Genomic DNA, 19724 nt, shown 5'->3' with positions numbered 1-19724 from the left:
GGAGAATGTGCGAGGAACAGCAGCGCACCGAGGTCAGTGAGGCTAGAACAGGAGGAATAGGGGAAGTGAGGGCCAGAGGAGGCAATTAGAGAAGTAATAGGAGGCCAGATTATTCAAGGCTTGAGGATAACTGTAGTGATTTTGCTTTTCATTCTGTGTGAAACAGGAAATTGGGGGAATGACATGATCTGACTTGTATTTGCACAAATGAGTTGGGAAGCTGGTGCAATAATCCAAGTAAGAGATGATGAAGGCTTGAATGGATGGTGGCAGTGGTTGGAGATGATAAGAAAAGATAATCCAGGAGAAGTTTGCTGAGAAGTCGAATGCAGGTTGTGAGAGAGAAGGAAGAATCAAAGATGACTTCAAGATTTTTGGCCTGAGCAACTGGAGGAGTGAAGTTGTCATTTTCTGAGATGAAGAAAGTGCAAGTTAGGAACTGAAGTGGTGGCAAGAGCAGGACACATCGAGTTGGAGAGATGTATTAAATATATGTGGGCAGTTGGATATACGACTCTGGAGTTCAGGTAAGAGTTCCGGTTTAGACCTATAAATTTGGGAGTCACCCGGGTAGGGAATATAGGGATGAGATAGGCAAGTAGTGTAGCCAGAAAAAAAGAAGCATCCCAAGGAATGAGTCTTGAAGACTCCAGTTTTTAGAGGCTGGAGATGCAGACGAACCATCAAACGTAATTGAGATAACCAGTGAAGTAGGTGGTCAATGAGATATCCAAGCGTGGTGTTACCGAAGTCAAGGGAACAAAGCTGCCAGAAAGACAAAGTGGTAACTGTCAAAAGCTGCTTGGAGGCCAACAAAATGAGGGCCAAGACCACTGACTATTAGAGGTAGCAATGTTGAGGGCGCTAGTATAATTGATGAGGAAAGTTTTGTTTTGAGTGGTGGAAGCGGAATCCTGTTTAAAGTGGGCTCAGGAGTAAACGGGAGGAGAGCAAATGGAGATGGAAACACTTTACAAAGGTTTACCTGGAAGGAAGAAGTGGAGCAGAAGCCAAGAGACGTTTTTGCTTTTTTGGGTTTTTTTTTGTGGTACGCGGGCCTCTCACCGTTGTGGCCTCTCCCATTGTGGACCATAGGCTCCGGATGCGCAGGCTCAGTGGCCACGGCTCACGGGCCCAGCCGCTCCGCAGCATGTGGGATCTTCCCGGACCGGGGCATGAACCCATGTCCCCTGCATCGGCAGGCGGACTCTCAACCACTGCGCCACCAGGGAAGCCCCCCAAGAGACGTTTTTTAATGGCAAAGCTAACAGCATGTTAAGAAACACCCATCATTTGAACCGCATTTACTGATTAATTTGTATTATCATGTGTTAAGCTAACAATTTGAAAGAAAACGCCGATGATTTAATTATGAATGGATAGAATGCCAAAAACAAAATTCTGCTGCTAAAAATGTGACCTTTAGCTGTAAGCACTGGCACAGAGCCTTGCTTCAGGATGGAAGTTCTTCCAAATCACTCAGAGAACTCTTACGTACATTTTCTAATATCATATTGCCCCTTCTGCTTTTGCACAGAAGATAACTTCTTATCAAAAGCTTCTGAAGTCACAGTGAGCTTTTCCAGAAACGCAGGCTACTCATTATGACTAATATTGCCTCCAAAGAACCATAATGATAATGGCTGAATTTTGTGCGAGGATTCTCACACCTGAGCGTTTAACTCAGGTCTCATTTTAAATAACTAAAACAATTAAAGCCTCTTTAAACAACAGGATGGAAATAGTGCATCCCTTAAAAATTAATGTTAAATCCACACAATTCTTCTCTGTGCTCAGAATTTTAAAAATTCAACAAATTAATTCACTCCTTATATAATTGTGTTTTAAAACCTGATTTTTCCAAAGTAAGTCTCACAGGAGCCTTGATCATTGCTTACAGCTATTTGTCAGTTCTTCATCAGATCAAATACTGCTGCTTCCAGCTATTATATAATAATAGCTTTTTAAACTTCTAATAACCTAGTTAAGATTCTATCAAGCATCACTATTTATTTAAACAAGTCCTCTGTTTTTTTCAGGGTCTTTTAATTAAACATCTGAATATTGTAATTATTTTCCTCAGACATTGTTTTCTCTTAATTTTGTATTTCTTAAATTTTAATGATTACATTTTATCCTGGACACAGTAAAACATACATTTTGAAATAATCTCTTAAATCGTCTATTATTCAATATTAGTACAAAATATTAGTACAATTCACCCTAAGTTGAAACTAACAAGTATTTTTCAGTATAAGTGATTATGTATCTTAGTGGGTCCTTTGTCCTACTCTAACCAGGATAAGTTTTCCTGAATTAGATTTTCTTATCATTGCTGTTTGCAATTGGGAAGTTAAAGAACCCTGCAAATAATTTCTATGTGCCTGTTAGCCTCATACATATTTAAACTATTTTTATTGAGCAGAACACTAACGTCTACAGTATTTCACTAAACATTTGCCCCGTCTCGACAGACTTTTGTTTTTAGCAATCTGTTTTTTTTCATAATCTCTTTGTGTTTCCATGTCTTCTTGCAGACTCTCCAGCTATGTCGTAAACAAGGTCAGCAGCCCAAAGAAAAGATACTCTGATTCTTGTCACAAAATGTAGTTTTAGAATGTCCCTCATAGCCCCTCGAGCAGGGCCAGGCATAATTCTGCTATTCTCACATTTTTAAAGACTTTAGGTATCAAGAATACTGGCTTTTCTTTTCCAAGAAAAACAGCTTTAACTCTACAAATCTAAAACTTAGGCTGCTCAAAAATTTTAAAGCACTGGAGCCATGATAAAATGCTGACAATACAGCTATTGACAGCAACAGGTAACCAGTGGCTGTAAAATACACAGTGTTTTCTCCATGCTTGAATCAGACAGGATCTCACATATCTCAGATCTTGTTCTTGGTTTAAAAAAAAAAAAAAGATAAAAAGAACTGAGAGAAATGCTTTTGGCTGGAACTGCCTGGGGTGTTGGAGGGATGAGGAGGTGTTAGCGAGAGGGATCCGGTATCTTTTTGTTTCATGAAAACCCTAGCTTGACAGGAAATACAGGGAAAACTTAGCCATAGAAATGGTGCATCCGCTGTGCAGGCCAACAAGTAGATTCTCCCACCGCTACTTAGAATAAAGAAACTTATAGTTCTCTTTCTGTCCTGTTTCTGGCCACAGTCATCTTTTTTCCCTTCTTCTGCATTCACTATTGTACTCTATTCCAATCACTTAATTTTCTTTCTTAAAAGTCTGAATGCCAAGAGTAAAAAGCCCTTAGGAAGTTGTCCATGATCGTTTGCCAGTTCAGTTCAAAATCTATATAGACTCTTGGATCTGTTAAAACGAGAATGTGATTTGATTGACCTACTTTTAGTTTTGGTTTTGTTTTGTTTTTTTTTTTAAATAAGAGGGATTGAGTGAATTTGAGGGCGAATTGAATTCTAATTCTGAATGCTGGGAATGTGATCCCAAGTTTCTTGCCCTGCCGAGGAGTGCACTGAATGAGTTGAGGTGGTGGCAATATTTCCATTTGACTAGACAGATTCTGTTGTATTTTCTGTTTTTAGAGTGACTGCTTTGGAAGGAATTTCACTCAATGAGTTATGCCACAAGTATTTACTGAGCACCTACTATACGGGCCAGGGGTCTTTAGAGTCTTGAGACCAGACTCCTTCAAGGCAGGGAGCTATGGAAACAACTGAAATACAGTATGAGTGATGTGTTCCCCTGTCTGGTTGAGAACAGTAATGTGTCAGAGAAGGCTTCACAGAGGAGATGAAAGATAACTAGGAATGCAAGGGGGTACAAGTCACCAAAGAAAAAGGAAAAACATGAGCCAAAATGAAGGAGAACAGGTGAGGAAGTTCAGGACAAGCTGGACAGGTAGGCTGAATTCAGGTTTTGAAGCACCTTGCATGCCCTGGTAAGGACATCATATGACGTCAGGAGTTACATGAACCTATGGGTCCTTCCCAAAAATGAGTAGGAGCGACTCAAAATTTGATCTATTATTTCCTCAATGGTTTCCAGTGATGGAGACCCTCATTCCTGTATTGTGTTTCATCACTGAAGTCAGATTCAGGAGAATTTCTTTCTGAGAATTACAGAAACACAGTCTGTTAAAAGGAAAATCTTTCTCCTAAGATGCAAGTCCCTACAAGCATGCCAGTATCCATTCTACAAACTTGCAAAAGGTCTTTTTAACATTGGCCTTTAACAAAGCAATGATTTATGTTAAGTAAGTAATGACTATAGTGTGCTTATTGAACTGTACACATTTTGGCAAGAGAGCACGTTGGTAAGGATTTCCTAAATTAATAGGAGATGCATTTGTTGCTATTTTCATGGCTCGTGTGTGTGTGTGTGTGTGTGTGTGTGTGCGTGCCTGAGAGAGCGATTTAATATAGTGGAACGTTCCAGATGTGTTTTGACCAACTAATATGTGTTTGGGATTTATAAGTGATGGAGCAAGAAAATATGCAATATGCAAAGAACTTTTCACTCTTTATTATTGGATACCGTATAAGAATCCTGAGAAGTTTAATCAGTGGCAACTTAAACTCCAGGCTACAAATCCTAAGTGAGATTATGTGAACATATTTTCTCATTGGCACTTGCATAGTCTGGCATATGTAGCAGAATGTAGCACAATGCAATAAACAAGCATAATTACTTCCACACAGAAAAGTCTATATCAATCTTTTCTTGATGACCTACTTTCAGTGAGTTTTCTCCAGTAATGCAATCACCCAAACAAATCTCCAGCAGACTGTGTACTACAGTGTCAAAGCCTCACATCGAAAAAAGTCAGCACTCCCCATGTATTTAAAAGGGAAAACTCACTACGTGGAAGTACACGTTCTCTGCCAGTATTCAGAGAAGACCCAACCCATCTCACAGTGAAAGGGTTTATATGCCGTTATCATTAGCAGAGAGATTATTTGGCTAAGTGTTTTCTTATCTTCACTTGCCTGAATGCCATTGTGTCTAATATAACTTAATCTCTCATCATGTTTGTAAAAACTAACAGTTGTTTTATTTTTTCAAATAGACACTGTAAAATTCTAATTTTAAAATGTGGAGATGTGGGGGGGCGAGGAGAGGGGGGAGAGGAGAAACCAGCCACCTTGAAAAGCTCCCGCCAGTAGAGAACAAGAATACTTCCATACGGATGTTTAATTGTTTTGGGAGGGGGTGGAGGGGTTGGTGTAAAATTCTGAACACATTATTGAGGAACAAAGAAGCATCTTGTGTGTTCTTGACTTCTGCCAAGAATACTAAATAGCTAAAATACAATGAAAAGTTAGGAAGAAAATAAGTTGCAATCACAGGCAAGAGAGAAGCATTATGGGATATTCTCTTGTGAGATGGATGATGCCCAGATTGTGCTGTATTGTAAAGGATTTAAGGGCAATATGTACTAGCCATACTGGCTAATTAAAAATGATTTCATTCTTTGTGCTTCTTTCCAGGAACCCGTTTTGCAGACGGCATTGCTATCTATGTCCAAAATTCTTGCCCCATTCTGATAGACTTTTAGCAAGAATCATATGCATATCAACTCATTCTTTGAAATTTTAGCACCAAGAGTTTACCTTTGTCACAAAATAGCAGCTGCCACCACCAAAAATTTAGCCTCAAATTGGGACAGACTTAACTATGGAAATTATGTGGCATTTTCTCAGCAGTAAGTGCGTGTTAAACAGAACATACAAGAAGAGTGCTTTAACCTGCACATTTTGTCCATATATTTTGCTACTTACATTATCATTTTGAATGTGGTAGGGTAGAATATGGAAGAGGACACAAACGATGCTTAAATTACTGAATGAAAAGTAAACACTCCACGTTCAAAAAGAAGAACTGCTGCTCATATGCTCACAGAGACATTTTTTAAAATGAATTCACATCTTCATTTTGTCTCTTTTTCTATGACTTTCCACAGACTTAAAATCTGATTTATACAATCTAACATGTATTTCATTATTCTCTATTCTGGTATGCTCTCACCAGGGTTCATTTTACATCTGTAACCAGATGAACTCCTCAAAGAGAAAAACTATTAAAGTCAAGCACAGTGATAAGCACACAGTGGCTGTTCAATGAGGACCTGGTAAAACGAGTTCCATTGATCTCAACCGGACTCAAGCCCTTTGGTGAAGAACAGCACTGTATTCAGGTCACAGGAAAAGGCAGACCTTCTTCCTCTCCTTTCTTTATGCTGGAGGCAGGAAAAGTCAGGCTGAAAATATCCAGGACAATTCCCATCATTAAGCTTAATGATTTTCCCATAGGATGTAATCTTTTAATGCTCAAAATAAGGCAATATCAGTTTTGCGAAGCAGGAATACATAGATATATATATATATGTATACTTATTTATTTATTGTGTACATATATGCATATCTACACAATATATAATATATGCATATCACATATATTTATATATAGAGTACTTATATAAATATATTTTCTATATATGCATATTACATGTTATTTCCCCATTCTGAAAACCATCCAAGGAAACTTGACCATAACCAAGTGTTACTCATGAAGAATTCATTCAGTCATACTTCTTAAATACAAAAGTCTTGCATCCAACTCATATAGCATAATATAGCTATGTTTCTTCATTACACAAGAAAATATGCTTATATTTCTATCCTTGACAGCTGCCACGTTATCCCTTTCGGAAACTTAATGATTCATTAATTTACAACTTTGTGCATCCTTAATATATCTTAAGAGACAAACAGTAGATAAAATCCTATTGTATTTTTCATGAATTAAAAGAAAAAGCTTGCTAAAGTCAATTTTAAAACAAATTCTGGGAAGCCTATTCTATGGATCATCTTCCATTGCACTGTTTTTATGTAAAACACAAGCTGCGAGCAATATACAAAGATATTAGCTTATGTGGTAGGAATGTGACGGCCTTCAAGCAATCTGAAATCATGGATATTAAGAAAGCCTACTTATTGGCAGACAGCTGACTGAAATGTCCAATATACCTGTGCTCATTTTTAAAAAGACAAATACAAGGATTTTCAAGGTGAATGAAGTAAAGAGCTTTGATAAGACTTGATAAAATTAACCCGACACTGTGAATATACTCAAATCCTTCCTATTCTTAAGAAAACAGAAAAGCTTTTTTTTAAGAGTTGTGACTACGATCTCTACTAAAATCAAAAAAGATAGATCATTTTAAGCAGCACCATTTCTTCTTGTTACTTCTCAAGGCACTGAGTTAATCAGTTCAGAGGAAATGTTTACCGTCAATTCCTATGTCTTGAGGTAACAAATTTGGAGTCCTACCATTCAATACATAAGCAGTCTTCATGCTACCTTCCTTCTTTTCTTCCCTTCTAATGATCAAATTCTGTATGTATTTGCTGCCTCCACTTTTCCTTCCTGGATATTTCTCTGACTCTATACAGTCCTTGTTACATCTTCATCTTCCCAGGGAGGACGTTCCCTTGAGGACCACCAATGACTCACTCTCCAGAGAATGGCACCAAGTCCTAGCAATTATACTAATTACATTTATATCATATGAGGCAATGTATTTGAAAATACTTTTAAACATTAAAGTACTATTTAAAGAGGATGGTATTATTATACCTCCAAATGATCTATCAAATTTCCACTTTGACACAGTGTAATAGCCTTTTAACTGAGCTTCCTGATTCCCAGTCTCACTCTGCTCCAATCCATCCTACACTCTGATATACTGGAGTTACCTTCCTAAAGTAAAGAGATCATTCCACGGCTCGAAACCCTCCACTAGCTCTCCACAATATACTGGATAAATTCCAAACTCCAAACCCTTCAATTAGCCATTGGAAATCCTACCTACTATTTGAAACTTTTCCACTAATACAAACCCCTCCTAATTTTTTTCCTCCCTCTAAACACCACATTCTCAATCTTATTCCTTGCTTCTGTGTATGCCATCTTTTTTGCCACTAATACCCTTCCCCTCAACAGTGGCCCTTGAAGACCTACCCTCCTCCATCCAGGGACTCCATCCAACCCATCTGCTCTTAGAAATGTTCCCAGAGGTGAATTTAGCCTACTCACAACTCACGCTTTCATATTCTGCAAACTCTGCCATGTATGAGAGCTACTTATGTATGGATCTTTCTCTCTTGCAAAGGCTTAGCAGACCACTAGAGGAATATTCTCTCTAGGAGAATACTTATCACAAACAAGGTGCTCAATAAAGAGTCAGTGAATTGTGTGCTTGTGTTCTCACTATTTAATGATTAAGAATATTAAAATAGTTGTTTGGGCCATCTAAAAAAGTTCTTTGTTAACTTTTAAGCGGAGCTATTAGTGCTTTTCAAATACAGTAAAAACAAATAGCCAACACCTGGTCAATAATGAAAATGTAATTTTAAACACACACACACACAATAAATTGCTGAAATGAAAAAATACAGCTAAATCTTGTATCTACTACATAACAGAAAATAATAACTATGACTAGAACAAATTATGCATGGAGAAAGAAAATAAACAAGACAAGGGAACAGTAAGAATATGTATCGTTGACAAAACAAAAGATATTATGTGCCCATGTCCTGATAAATGCACTTGTGTCTCCCATCTCAGAGTGGTTCAGTAATCCTCCCATCTGCTGATAGACTTGAATCTTTGGACCAACTCCAAGACTGTCTGGCCTCCTGAAGTTCCTCTGGCTTTCAAAGACTATGAGGTCAACCATTATAGTCCATACTCCTCCTTCTAGGGTTACCCTGAAACTGAAACTGCCTTAAGAAGAGGAGAGAGGGATGGGAAGTTTTCCAGGGCCTTTGTCCTGTGGTACTAGCTTTGTTTTAGAATGGCATGAAACTTGCCAATATATCTACCTTAAGAAAAATGAACTAAGATTAGTAGTATCACAAGGTTGACCTAGATCTGTTGTTTTAAATGGTGGCTGTACTCTGTAATCACCTGGGGAGTTTTAAGAAAATGTTCACGTCTGAGGCCCACACCCACACATGTACTTGATCCAGGGTAGGGCCCAGACATCAGTATGTTTTAAAATTTCCCCTGGTATATAGTCAACTCAGGCTGCTATAAAAACAATACCATAGACTGGATGGCTTAAACATTTATTCTCACAGTTTTAGAGACTGAGAAGTCCAAGATCCAGGGGCTAGCAGATTTGGTTCCTGGAGAAAACACTCTTCCTGGCTTACAGACATCTGCCTTCCCTCTGTGTTTTCACATCAGAAAAGAAAGAAATAGAGTTCTGGTCTCTCCTTCTCTTCTTATAAGGACATTAATCCCATCAAGGGGATTCCACTTTCATGATTTCATCTAAAACTAATTACCTCCCCAAGGTCCCACCTCTAAGTACCATCACATTGGGGGTTAGGACTTCAACATAGGAATGCTGGGCGGATACAAACATTCAATCCACAACACTAGATAATTTTAAAGTGCAGCCAGGATTGAGAACCACTGACCGAGATCAATGGTTATCAACCTAATTTCACACTGAAACAAACATGACAAGGATATCACGTGTGCAGAACACACCAGTGGGCAGACCAAGATTCTGCACAATTCTGTGTGCCAGGTGAGATGCCACCCTTATTACCCTATTCAAGAAAATGTGTCAAAATGCAAAGGCAAAAACATCATTACAGGAATATTTTTAATCTGATGACCAGGTGACTGAAAACTTTGAGAAAACCCAGAAAGTTCCTTATATCTGGCCAGCATTCTGTTATTCCAAGCACACAAGCAGGACTCTGGTGGTGACCAGGATCTCTGCAAAAAGAGGTCATTTTAAACAGCAACATTTTCTTTTATTCCTACTCAAGGTACTGAGTTAACCAGTTCAGAGGAAAGGCCTAGTATCAAGACCCATCTTTAAGTAAATATGTTAGAGCTCTAGACATCAAGAAATAAGCAGTCAGTCAGTGACAGTGAAAGAACAGAAAAATTATGGAGTAGATGGGGAAGACAGAGAAAAAGGATAGAATGATGCTGCAAGAATAGGAAGGTACCTGTGGACATTGTTATGAATATTTTAACAGAAAATCCTTCTTTCTTGCTAATTAATAAATTATTCTTTCCGAATGTATAAAGACTATATTTCCAAGGAATTTGTAAAAAATGTATCTTTTGTCAATGTGTACATAAATTAATGCATGCTTATTGAATGAAACCAGAAAGTTCACATTAACCAGGACTCTGAATAATCACATTTACTCTAATATCTACATAAGTATCAGAAGCAAAAAAAAAAAAAAAAAGATAATCTGCCCATTTTAACACATTAGAATTTTTAGGCAGAAAGATATGTTAACACATACTTTTAAAATTATGTTAACTACAAAGCTCCCCAAATTATATTAACACATCAAAAATATTTTAAAATAATGGTATCAATTAGTGTCAGTCTTCTTCCTATCATAATCTTCATCACAATGCTGAGCAATTTTGAACATTTTTAAAATCTTAAACTCGTGATTAAAGGAAGTGAGGTGAAAAGGAAATAGAAACCAATAAAAGAAAGGAAGGTAAGTGAGAAGAAAATAAAGCAAAGATCCTAATTGAAGAGCAAATCTTGTTTCTGTTTTTAACCCCTGTGAAAATTTCTAACTCATCCCCTGCCCTGTTCCATCTGAATTTAATTAAATTCAAATATTTGCTGAACATCCGCTATGGGCAGGGCTGAGCCACATGCAGTACCTCATCTCTGAGATTAATGATAAAACTTCAGACAAATTCCAAAAGCATGAATATCCACATAATGTAACTGTACTTCCTGTCATTTATCTGCTTTCCAGAACTGACTTGGGCCACTACCTCTTACGGCCAGCTTGACTACAGAGCACTTAATCTAACATGATGGCTTCTGATTGACTAAAAATGCTGTCTTCGTGGTATCAAGATACTTCATTTATCATTACTGACCATCCCCCACGCCCACCGCCCTCTTCTCCCTAACAGGGAAGCACGCTTGCATGTGCACGTGCACTTATATACACACATACACACTGGCTTAATGCCCTGCCCCGGGGACATATCCGAGCTTCATGGCTGCCAACTCAACTAGAATTAAATGTTCACTCAAAACTGCTCCTGCCACTACATATGCAGTAGCTATCATGCGGACTATATTTTTCATGCACAGATAGGATCTAGGTGATGCTTAAGTGCATTTCTGGGAGAATCAAAGAAAGCAAAGGTCTGGTGCCAGAAGTGGCATTAAAGATGGATGGCTAGAGGTCAATGGTGACCGAACTCTCGAATTGAGATTAGAATCAAAAGAAGGAAAGGCCAGAATAAACTGGCTGATCGCAACAGCAAAAACCTACTGCTATCTAAGAATCTTCACAGTACTGTATTAAAGATTTATTAAGCACCTACTACAGGTGCTAAGTCCAAGAATGCTAAGTCCAAGGTTGAATGAAATACAGTCTTTGCCCTCAAGGAACTTGTCTAATTGGGGAGAGAGACAGAGACATTGCAAAGCAACATAGTGAATGCTAGAACAGGTACAGAAAATGAGTTGTGGGAGCTCTCACTCCTGGACCAGAGCTAATCTCATCCATTCAGCCCCAGTCTCTAAAAGGCCACGAAGTGGCCATTTAACTTTCTTCATCTATTGCTGCTCTACCTCAGGCCACCAGAACATCTCTGTGATTTTTGTATGGCTGACACAACACAGGCCAAAAATAACCAACATACATCGCTACTTCAAATAATTTTAATGACTCTAGGAGTCTTTTTAGTTGAGTTGAGTTCTCATCAGTACTATCAATCAATACTTTATCAGCTTTTGATTCTAAAACAGCACTGTTTAATAGACTTTCTCCAGTGATATAAATGTTCTGTGTGTGCACTGCCCCATGCAGCAGCCACTAGTCACATGTGCCGACTGAGCACTTGAAATATGACTGGTGTGAATGAGGAACTGAATCAATGTATTAAATAAATTTGAAATTAAATAGCCACATATGCCTAGTGGCCGTGGCACTGCACAGCACAGTTCTAAAATATAAGTGTTTTAAGACTGTGCCATATGATCAAATAATTTTTCCCTTAATTCCTATACATATGTTATACATGCCTCCGAAGAATTAAAAACACAGGTAAAAACTGGTTTCCTTCTGTAACCTGTGGTTGCTGCCAGGAATTACTCCCAACAAGACACTAAAAGTTAAAGCACAATCGTACCGTACATATGTCATGTTTAAATTGGTTCTGACTTTTACCAATGGCCTTCTTGATGAAGTGGGAAACATTTAAAAATATTTAAAAGTTAAGATATTTAACACATTAAGAGATATTTGGGAAAGAATGTTATTTTCAACTAGTTCTAAAAGAAGAAAACACCTTCAAAGTGAGATTTAAAGGAGGTTTCAATGTGGGGAATGATTCAGATCAGCTGGATTGCAGGCATCATGAGTATTAGGACTCTGTATGTGGATGCATTGCTTAATTATTAGTGCCTAGCAGATGCTGGGCACTTAGGAAACCTGTAACGGAAGAGTAGTTAAAACAGTACGGATGGGAATGTTCTATATCTGGATCATGGTGGTTGTTACCTGACTATATGTATTTGTCAAAACTTTCCAGATGGTACACTAGAAAAGATAAATTATGCCTTAATTTTTTTAAAAAAGAAAAGGGGGAAAAAGTAATATGGGAGCACATGGGAAAAATCATGAATGGATATCTGCAAGAAAGCAAATGGGAACGTGAAATGTAGCATCACATCTCATGTGAAACGAGCTAGCATATTCCAAACAGCAAATTCATCTCCCAGGAATGAAAGGAGGAAAAGGCTCAGGCTTGAGAGTCAGAAGGAACACATAGACTGAAACAGGCTGTGCGATTTTAGGTAAGCCATCTAACTTCTCTGTGCCTCAGTTCCCTCAGCTGAAACATGTGTAAAATGAAACACCTATCTGAAACACTTTTGGGGAGAATGAAATGAGAAAATGTACATAAAATGCCCAGCAGTGGGTCTGCACCTGGCAAGCACTGAGTAGATGGTAAATGGAAACAAAACACAAGCTCATCTTCTTAATCAAGGCCTTCCTCTGAGGTCCTCTGGTCCTGAATGAGGGGGTTCCATTTCCATACTACAGTCTAAACAGTTGGCAAATGAGTGGTCAAGCAACGCTACCAGGTTAGACAAAACTCAAATCTCCTTGGAGTCAGGGGAATGAGGAAATGCAGCGCATGCTTCCAGAAAAACCTGAATTTTTGCCGGAAGCAAAATTCCCACAAGAAATTTTCAACAAGTTCCCAAATGTCTCATGCAGACATGACAGCATAAATGAATTAATCAATGAAATGATTTATCCTGGCAAACTTCCCTGAGTGGAAGCAGCTATAGTCTACATAAAAAGGAGACAGAGATGAAATAAAGAAAATTCCTATTCTGCAAATCAAAAGTAATTAATTTTCTGAATGGAGACTAGTTATTATTTGGGGGAAAAAGGCATGAGTATTTTCTATTCCTGGTTACAATTTGTCTTCGGAAGGTAAACAGACCAAGCTGAGAGTCACAACATACTGGATTCTACTGATTCCATACTCAAGATAAATTAAGCAATTAATTCTTGCAGAGGAATTGGGTATAATTTGTAGTTAATGTGTCCTTTAAAGCAATAATACATGACTTAAAAGTTCAGAATTTGATTCATTACAAATTTAACAGTAATATTTAAACATATTAGTTCAGTGTACCTTGCATGACTGTAACTCAATTCAGAGATCCTGAAATTGACATATACACACTAATATGTATAAAATGGATAACTAATAAGAACCTGCTTATAAAAAAGTAAATAAAATAAAATTCAGAAAAAGAAAAAAAAAAGGATCCTGAATTCTCATTAGTTGAAAGAAACTATTCCTCCTTAAAAGGTCTTGAAACACCTACCTCTCCTCTATGACTCATACTTAAGCCTCCTTACAGGAAGCCACTGCAGATTTTCCCATTACCTGTTCAGTGGGTCACAATTAAATAATAACTAGAGTTATACAGTCATTACATTAGTTCTCCACCTAGCAGAAAACCTCTCAATTATTTTAGAGAAGGTTCAAATTCACTTAGGGAATTCTCTTGGAGTCAGCTTTATTTTCTGCCTCTCTGATTAAGAATCTCCTTCAGCTGAATAACACTAAATGTTGTGTTCCTCATGTGATTTTTAAAATTAATATTAAGTCAGGTATCAGAAATCAAGTCCATGGTAAAATCCTGTTAATAAGCCAGAAACTTTATTGACATTTAAATGTCAAACTAGCTCAGCAGTTGTCAAAATGTGGGCCTAGACCAGCAGCATCTGCATATCCTGGGAATTTGTTAGACACTGAGATTCTCAGCCCCACCCCAGAACTACTGAATCAAAACTCTTCAGGGTGGCCCCCACAATCTGTGCTTTAACAAGCCCTCCTGGTGCCTCTGACGTACCCTAAAGTTTAAGAACTGTGATCTAGCTAATTCTGGCAAAAACATTTGAGGCTTCAGGCTAATCTTGATATGATGATCCAAATGGATGAACTCACAGATAGATTTAACCCCCTCCCCCCAAAAACCCATAATGTTCCTCTTTAGTTTCTAGTGATCCCTAGCAGTAATGTGGAAAGGAAGAATTTGTTTCACTCCAAATAATCGAATGAGGATTTTTGTGTTTGGAGAGTTACTTGAAAGAAGCAATTTGTCCTTATGTCCAGTTCAAAATCATCAGGACATTTTGGATACAAAAAGTGATAAAGTCATTATGACATTGCTAACAATGAACACCTTAGTGAATTCTACATCTTGTTTCTGGATAATGGTAAGGATGGCAGCCTAACATTCAAATTGTATCAGAGCTGTCATCCTGCACAGTAAGTCTCAGTGGGCGGACCTTTCCTGAGCATCTATTATATGTGCCAGCTCAACTCATTGGCTCCAAAGACACTGAGAATGAGTAGTAAACACATTCACAAATACAATAGTAGATGTTGAGAGTAAAATAATTGAAGTGGAGACTGAATTTTTCATTGGTAGATAATATGCCTCAGTTTTTCAAAATGTCCTATCTGAGGTCAGGTATTCATTCCATCTGAGGTAGGCAAGGTCAGTCTGCAGGCAACAAAGTAAAAGGCCAACTGTGTTCAAATGGGAAGGGATACAAAAGTATTCACCTGCCAGTCTCAAAAAACCCACATTCTGAGTTCTAATACAAGCTCACATTCAATATCATCACATAAACTTGCAATACTCTTAAACAATTCATTTAATCCTTTCCAGTTAAATTTTACATCATCAAAACATTAAAGAAAATGTCCAATAAACTGAAATCTATAAACCCCAAGCAACAGGCTACTAACAATGCTTTATTGAGAAAAGCCTTTGCAAAACATGGTGTATTGAAATGGAATAGCATTCCACCCAAAAGGAATGAAGTACTGATACATGCTACAACATGGATGAATCTTGAAAACATTATGCTACGTGAATGAAGCCAGACACCAGAGGCTACGTATCATACAATTCTATTTATATAAATGCTCACAATAGACACATCTATAGAAAAAGAAAGTAGATTAGTGATTGTCAGGGCTAGGGTCAGAGAGAATGAGGAATGACTGTTCATGGAGTTTCTTTTGGGGGTGATTAAAATGTCCTATAACTAGATAGTGGTGATGGTTGCACAACTTTGTGAATATACTAAAACCCACTGAAATGAACAATTTAAAAAGATGAATTGTATGCCATGCAAATTATATATTAATTTTAAAACTTCACAATATACTCAGGGAATGTGGTTTAGATGGCATGCAAATCAGTATTCTCTGGTTTATTTTTATACTACAGTGAGATAATAATCTAAGTACCAAGAGGACCTGGCTTTGTTATTAAAACAGATCTATAACAGAAACATAAATTCAACAGGTATGTATTTGATGACCACAGTACTTTTAAAAAATGTCTTCCCCTCTCCAGAATCAATTTTATGGTTTTAGAGAAAACCAGGACCAGATTCCTTGCAAGTCGTAAATGTCAACCGTGTGCATCACACCATCTCTGAGCACTTTCATAAAGCTTTTAGAATTTAAATTATGTGCATATATCTGGCAGGCTATTGGCAATTATCACCATATAGCAATGCAATGCCCATTAGTTACAACACAGAAATGATTTCTTTTTGTAAAGGTTACTGTGCCAAGAGCAGCACCATCTACTGGATAAAAATATAGGTTAATATCTACTTTATTATGAACAATCTATTAGGATCCTCTAACTGTAAAGAGTAAAATATGTGTGCTCACAAACGGAGGTACATTTTCTAACTTTTGGGTTAATGGCTCCAAACCTATTATATGCCATTGTAATAGAACATCTTCATGAAGGATAAAAAGACATTTCTTTAATAGAATACAAAAATCCAGTCTTACAATCCTTCCAGAAAATGCCCTGAACAGTTGAATCTGCATCCCAGGTAAAGATTCTAACTGGCTCTTTCAGAAGACAGTTTCAGTATTACATGTGTAACCTGGAAGGTGGTGGGTAAAAGATGAATCCCTGAATACCTAAATCAACCTGCAGCTCTCCTCTGACTTTGGCAGCAGTGGCAGAATGTTGACAGAAATTCTGATTGAAACTTTTTTTTAAAGTAACTGCCCAGACTTGAATGTGACTAAATTAAAAGTACTGAAAACACTGAAAAGTCAGGTTGGTGCCTGTTCCTGTTACTACCTTTCGGGCGTGTGTGTGCGTGTGTGTGTGTGTGTGTGTGTGTCTGTGTGTGTGTGTTTAATTCGCATCAGACACGTGTATTCCTCATTCAAGCCCATAAATATCCGTAGCATGAACTAAACAGCAAGAATGCGATACAATACGTAGCCCCGCACCAAGGGTGTATTTATCTTTTTATGTATATCTAAAAGGCTCTTTTCCACACTTTGCAAAGAGGAGAAGAGCTGCGAGTACAAGAAGCGTGACGGGCAAGCCCCCCTCTCCTGGCCGCGGGAGCAGCATCCCCGCGGGCAGGTGAACTGTGGCGGAGGTGCGAGGTGGGGAGGGGGCGCGTTCTCCCACGCTGCCGACACCCCGTCGTGCCGCCGCAGCACGGTGGGCTCCCCAGTCCGCCGTCCCTCTTGCCTCCTTGCTACACGGCGACGCGGCAGCAAGTACCGAAAGCTCTGAAATCCCCCCCACCCGTGTCCCAAACGATCCCACAGGGGAAACCCCGCCGAGGTCTTAACACTCACCCAGGCGGCAAACACTGAGGAGCTGAATACAGGCGAGAAAGCGCTTTAGGATTCGCATTTCCAGACGATCCGGGGGCTCCCACCGCGCGGCTCCTCGGCGTGTCTGAATGGAGAGGGAGGGGACGCGAAGGAAATGTTCTCTCCTCCAGCGTATAGACTGGTGCGAGGCTGTGTGTGTGTGCCTGTGTGTGTGTGTGTGTGTGAGAGAGAGAGAGAGAGAGAGAGAGAGAGAGAGAGAGGAAGAGAGAGAGAGAGAGAAAGGACAGAAATAACCTAGGGGAGGACGCTTGGTGCTCGCGGGCTCGGGAGCCGCTAGCCAAGGCGCATGTCGGGCGGGCAGGACTCGGTCTCCCAGACCCGCAACGGTCGCGGTCTGAGCTCTCGGAGCGCCACGGCGCCTGTGTGCCGGGTGCGCGCTCGGGCCGGGCCGTGCGCGCCGCGGTTCGGCGGGGGCGCGGCGCGGCGGCGGCGCCGCGCGCGGGGGCGGAGGGGCGCGGCTGCCGTTCGGGGGCCGGGTCCCGGGGTAGCGACTCAGAGAGGGACCCCCTTCCCCCTGGCCCCCTGCTAGTAGCTTCGCTGCCCCGGAGTTTGTGGAACCCGCTGGGGTTTAGAATCTTCGTAGAGAAAATGTCTCTTCATTAAGACTCCTTCATCCCTTTGGAAGAGGAGGCCCGACCCCCATTGTCCCGCACAGCCAGAGATTGACCTTTGGAGTTCACCCCTGGAAATGTTTTTCATTTGATTGTTTTCCTGCCCGCCTATGCTAAGTGTGTACAATCAGAAAGTGGTGGAGTCGCCTGGGTAACCTGGGTTCCCCTTTCCACTTTCTTTCCATTTTCCAAAGCACCAGAGTAGTTCCAGACCACATTTCCTTCAGGGCAGTTGACTGCCAATAATCTCTGGCCCTGACTGTGACCAGTCAGACCCTGCCCCTGCCCCAGACTCCAATCAAATTGTCCTGCTGTGCACAGCTGCCGGGAGGAACTTTCAACTCTGCCGTGGTCCTTCTGGGCGCACCGAACTACCCAAGTGCCTCCTTGCACAGAGTCGCAAGGGAAGATTTTTTAATCGCTCGATTGCAGGATATACAAAAGAGATACAACACATGCCTTGTACTGCCTCAGAGCTGGAAATGTCGCGTTGTACGTGCTTGTTTCTATGTGCTTTCTATTTGTATACTTACATAAGACCCCGTTTGTCGCCTTTCAGGAGTCCACTCTAAGGCACAGAAAGTCAAGTTCTGGAATTATCCCTGTATTCTCAGCAATCATTTGATGTAGGTTATCTGTACAGTGCGTACTCCTGTGTCCTGTACTTGTCTCAAAAATAGTATTTTAGCTTTAAATTTTTAAAGAAAGCTTATCACATTCAAAATTGGGTTCTGAATGTATTTTGAGTGTTACTACCAGTTCTCCCTAATATCCACAGCCTCTGAACACTAAGTTAAATATGCAGACCTAATGATGCAATTTGCTGTTGCTTCAGAAATTGATTACAGTCGTGTAATAAATTTCAAATCTATATAGAATGTTTATTCAGGAATACATATAAATATTAAGAAAGTGACCCTGGATCTTATTCTTCCTGTGAATAAAAATAGAAATGCTGCAATTTTTATAAGAATTATGATCTTTTATAAGATTGATGATTGCTCATGTGAGTTTCCACTTTGGAAGAAAAATTTTGCTTGCATAGCAAGAAGTGTGTATATAAACTAGAAATGCACTGAAAGGTCAGAGAAAGTGTTTAATATGGACTAGAGTAGGCAGAGAAATTTTCCTAGAGATGTGTAGTTAATCCAGAAGGACTGGCTGGAAAACAATTGATGTCAAAGGGGTTGGAGACAAGAAGAAAAGCAGCAGATGTTTCATGCTATAAAAACTACATGAATTAAATTTGAGCAGATTGAGTGGGGTCAGACCCTGGGAACTTTGATTTCCTAGTGGAGGAGCTTATACCTGAAATACTAAGCAACAGGTAACCACAAAAGACGCTTCCAAGAACTTCATCTGTTTAGAAGCTAGGTTTGCTCGGGGGCATGTATGGTGCTCTAGGAGGTCTCGATGATCAAATCTACCTCACTAGACTGCCAGAATAACCCAACAGTAACAAAATTTACCCTAACTCCCCTCTTACTTGGCCCCAAAGTCACACCACTAGTCAGTTTTTTGAGTTAGATCATGAAACAATGGCACTGTTGAAATCAAAGTTACTCTGATAAAAAGGGCAGGTAGATCTTGTGGTTTCTGCTAATGCCATTCTCACAGTTAAAAGTACTGTCATTTACCTGGGAAGGTACAAAAGCCACCATGAGAGAATAGTCAAGTTGCTGCTGAAGTTTGTATGGGGAGCAGGATGGAAACCAATTCTACACGACTTAGTGATAGCAATGGAAAACTGATTTGCAGGACCAAATCAGTGGATCTAATAGTCCTGAGGAGGGCAATGGAATAGGAGGCTTAGGAGGTTCAGTCCTTGGAAAATAGGGCCTTGCAACAG

The 19724-nt window shown here is 39.5% G+C and overlaps 1 protein-coding gene across 2 annotated transcripts in view; it reads right to left on the bottom strand.

Moving 5' to 3' along the window:
- PTPRZ1 (protein tyrosine phosphatase receptor type Z1) overlaps nt 1–17313 on the bottom strand; it is a 161044-nt gene extending 143731 nt beyond the window's left edge. For both annotated transcript variants that reach the window (XM_079931918.1, XM_079931919.1), the window contains exon 1: nt 17226–17313. In XM_079931918.1, the coding sequence (XP_079788044.1) occupies nt 17226–17283 (58 nt within the window). In that variant the 5' untranslated portion in view covers nt 17284–17313. The remainder of the gene's footprint in view (nt 1–17225) is intronic.
- Between the last annotated feature and the right edge of the window lie 2411 nt (nt 17314–19724).

The sequence above is a fragment of the Stenella coeruleoalba genome (assembly GCF_951394435.1).
Source record: "Stenella coeruleoalba genome assembly, chromosome: 9".
In the NCBI taxonomy this organism is placed as follows: Eukaryota; Metazoa; Chordata; class Mammalia; order Artiodactyla; family Delphinidae; genus Stenella; species Stenella coeruleoalba.
The sequence above is the reverse complement of the archived record's forward strand: the minus strand, read 5'-3'. Positions and strand labels throughout refer to the sequence as shown.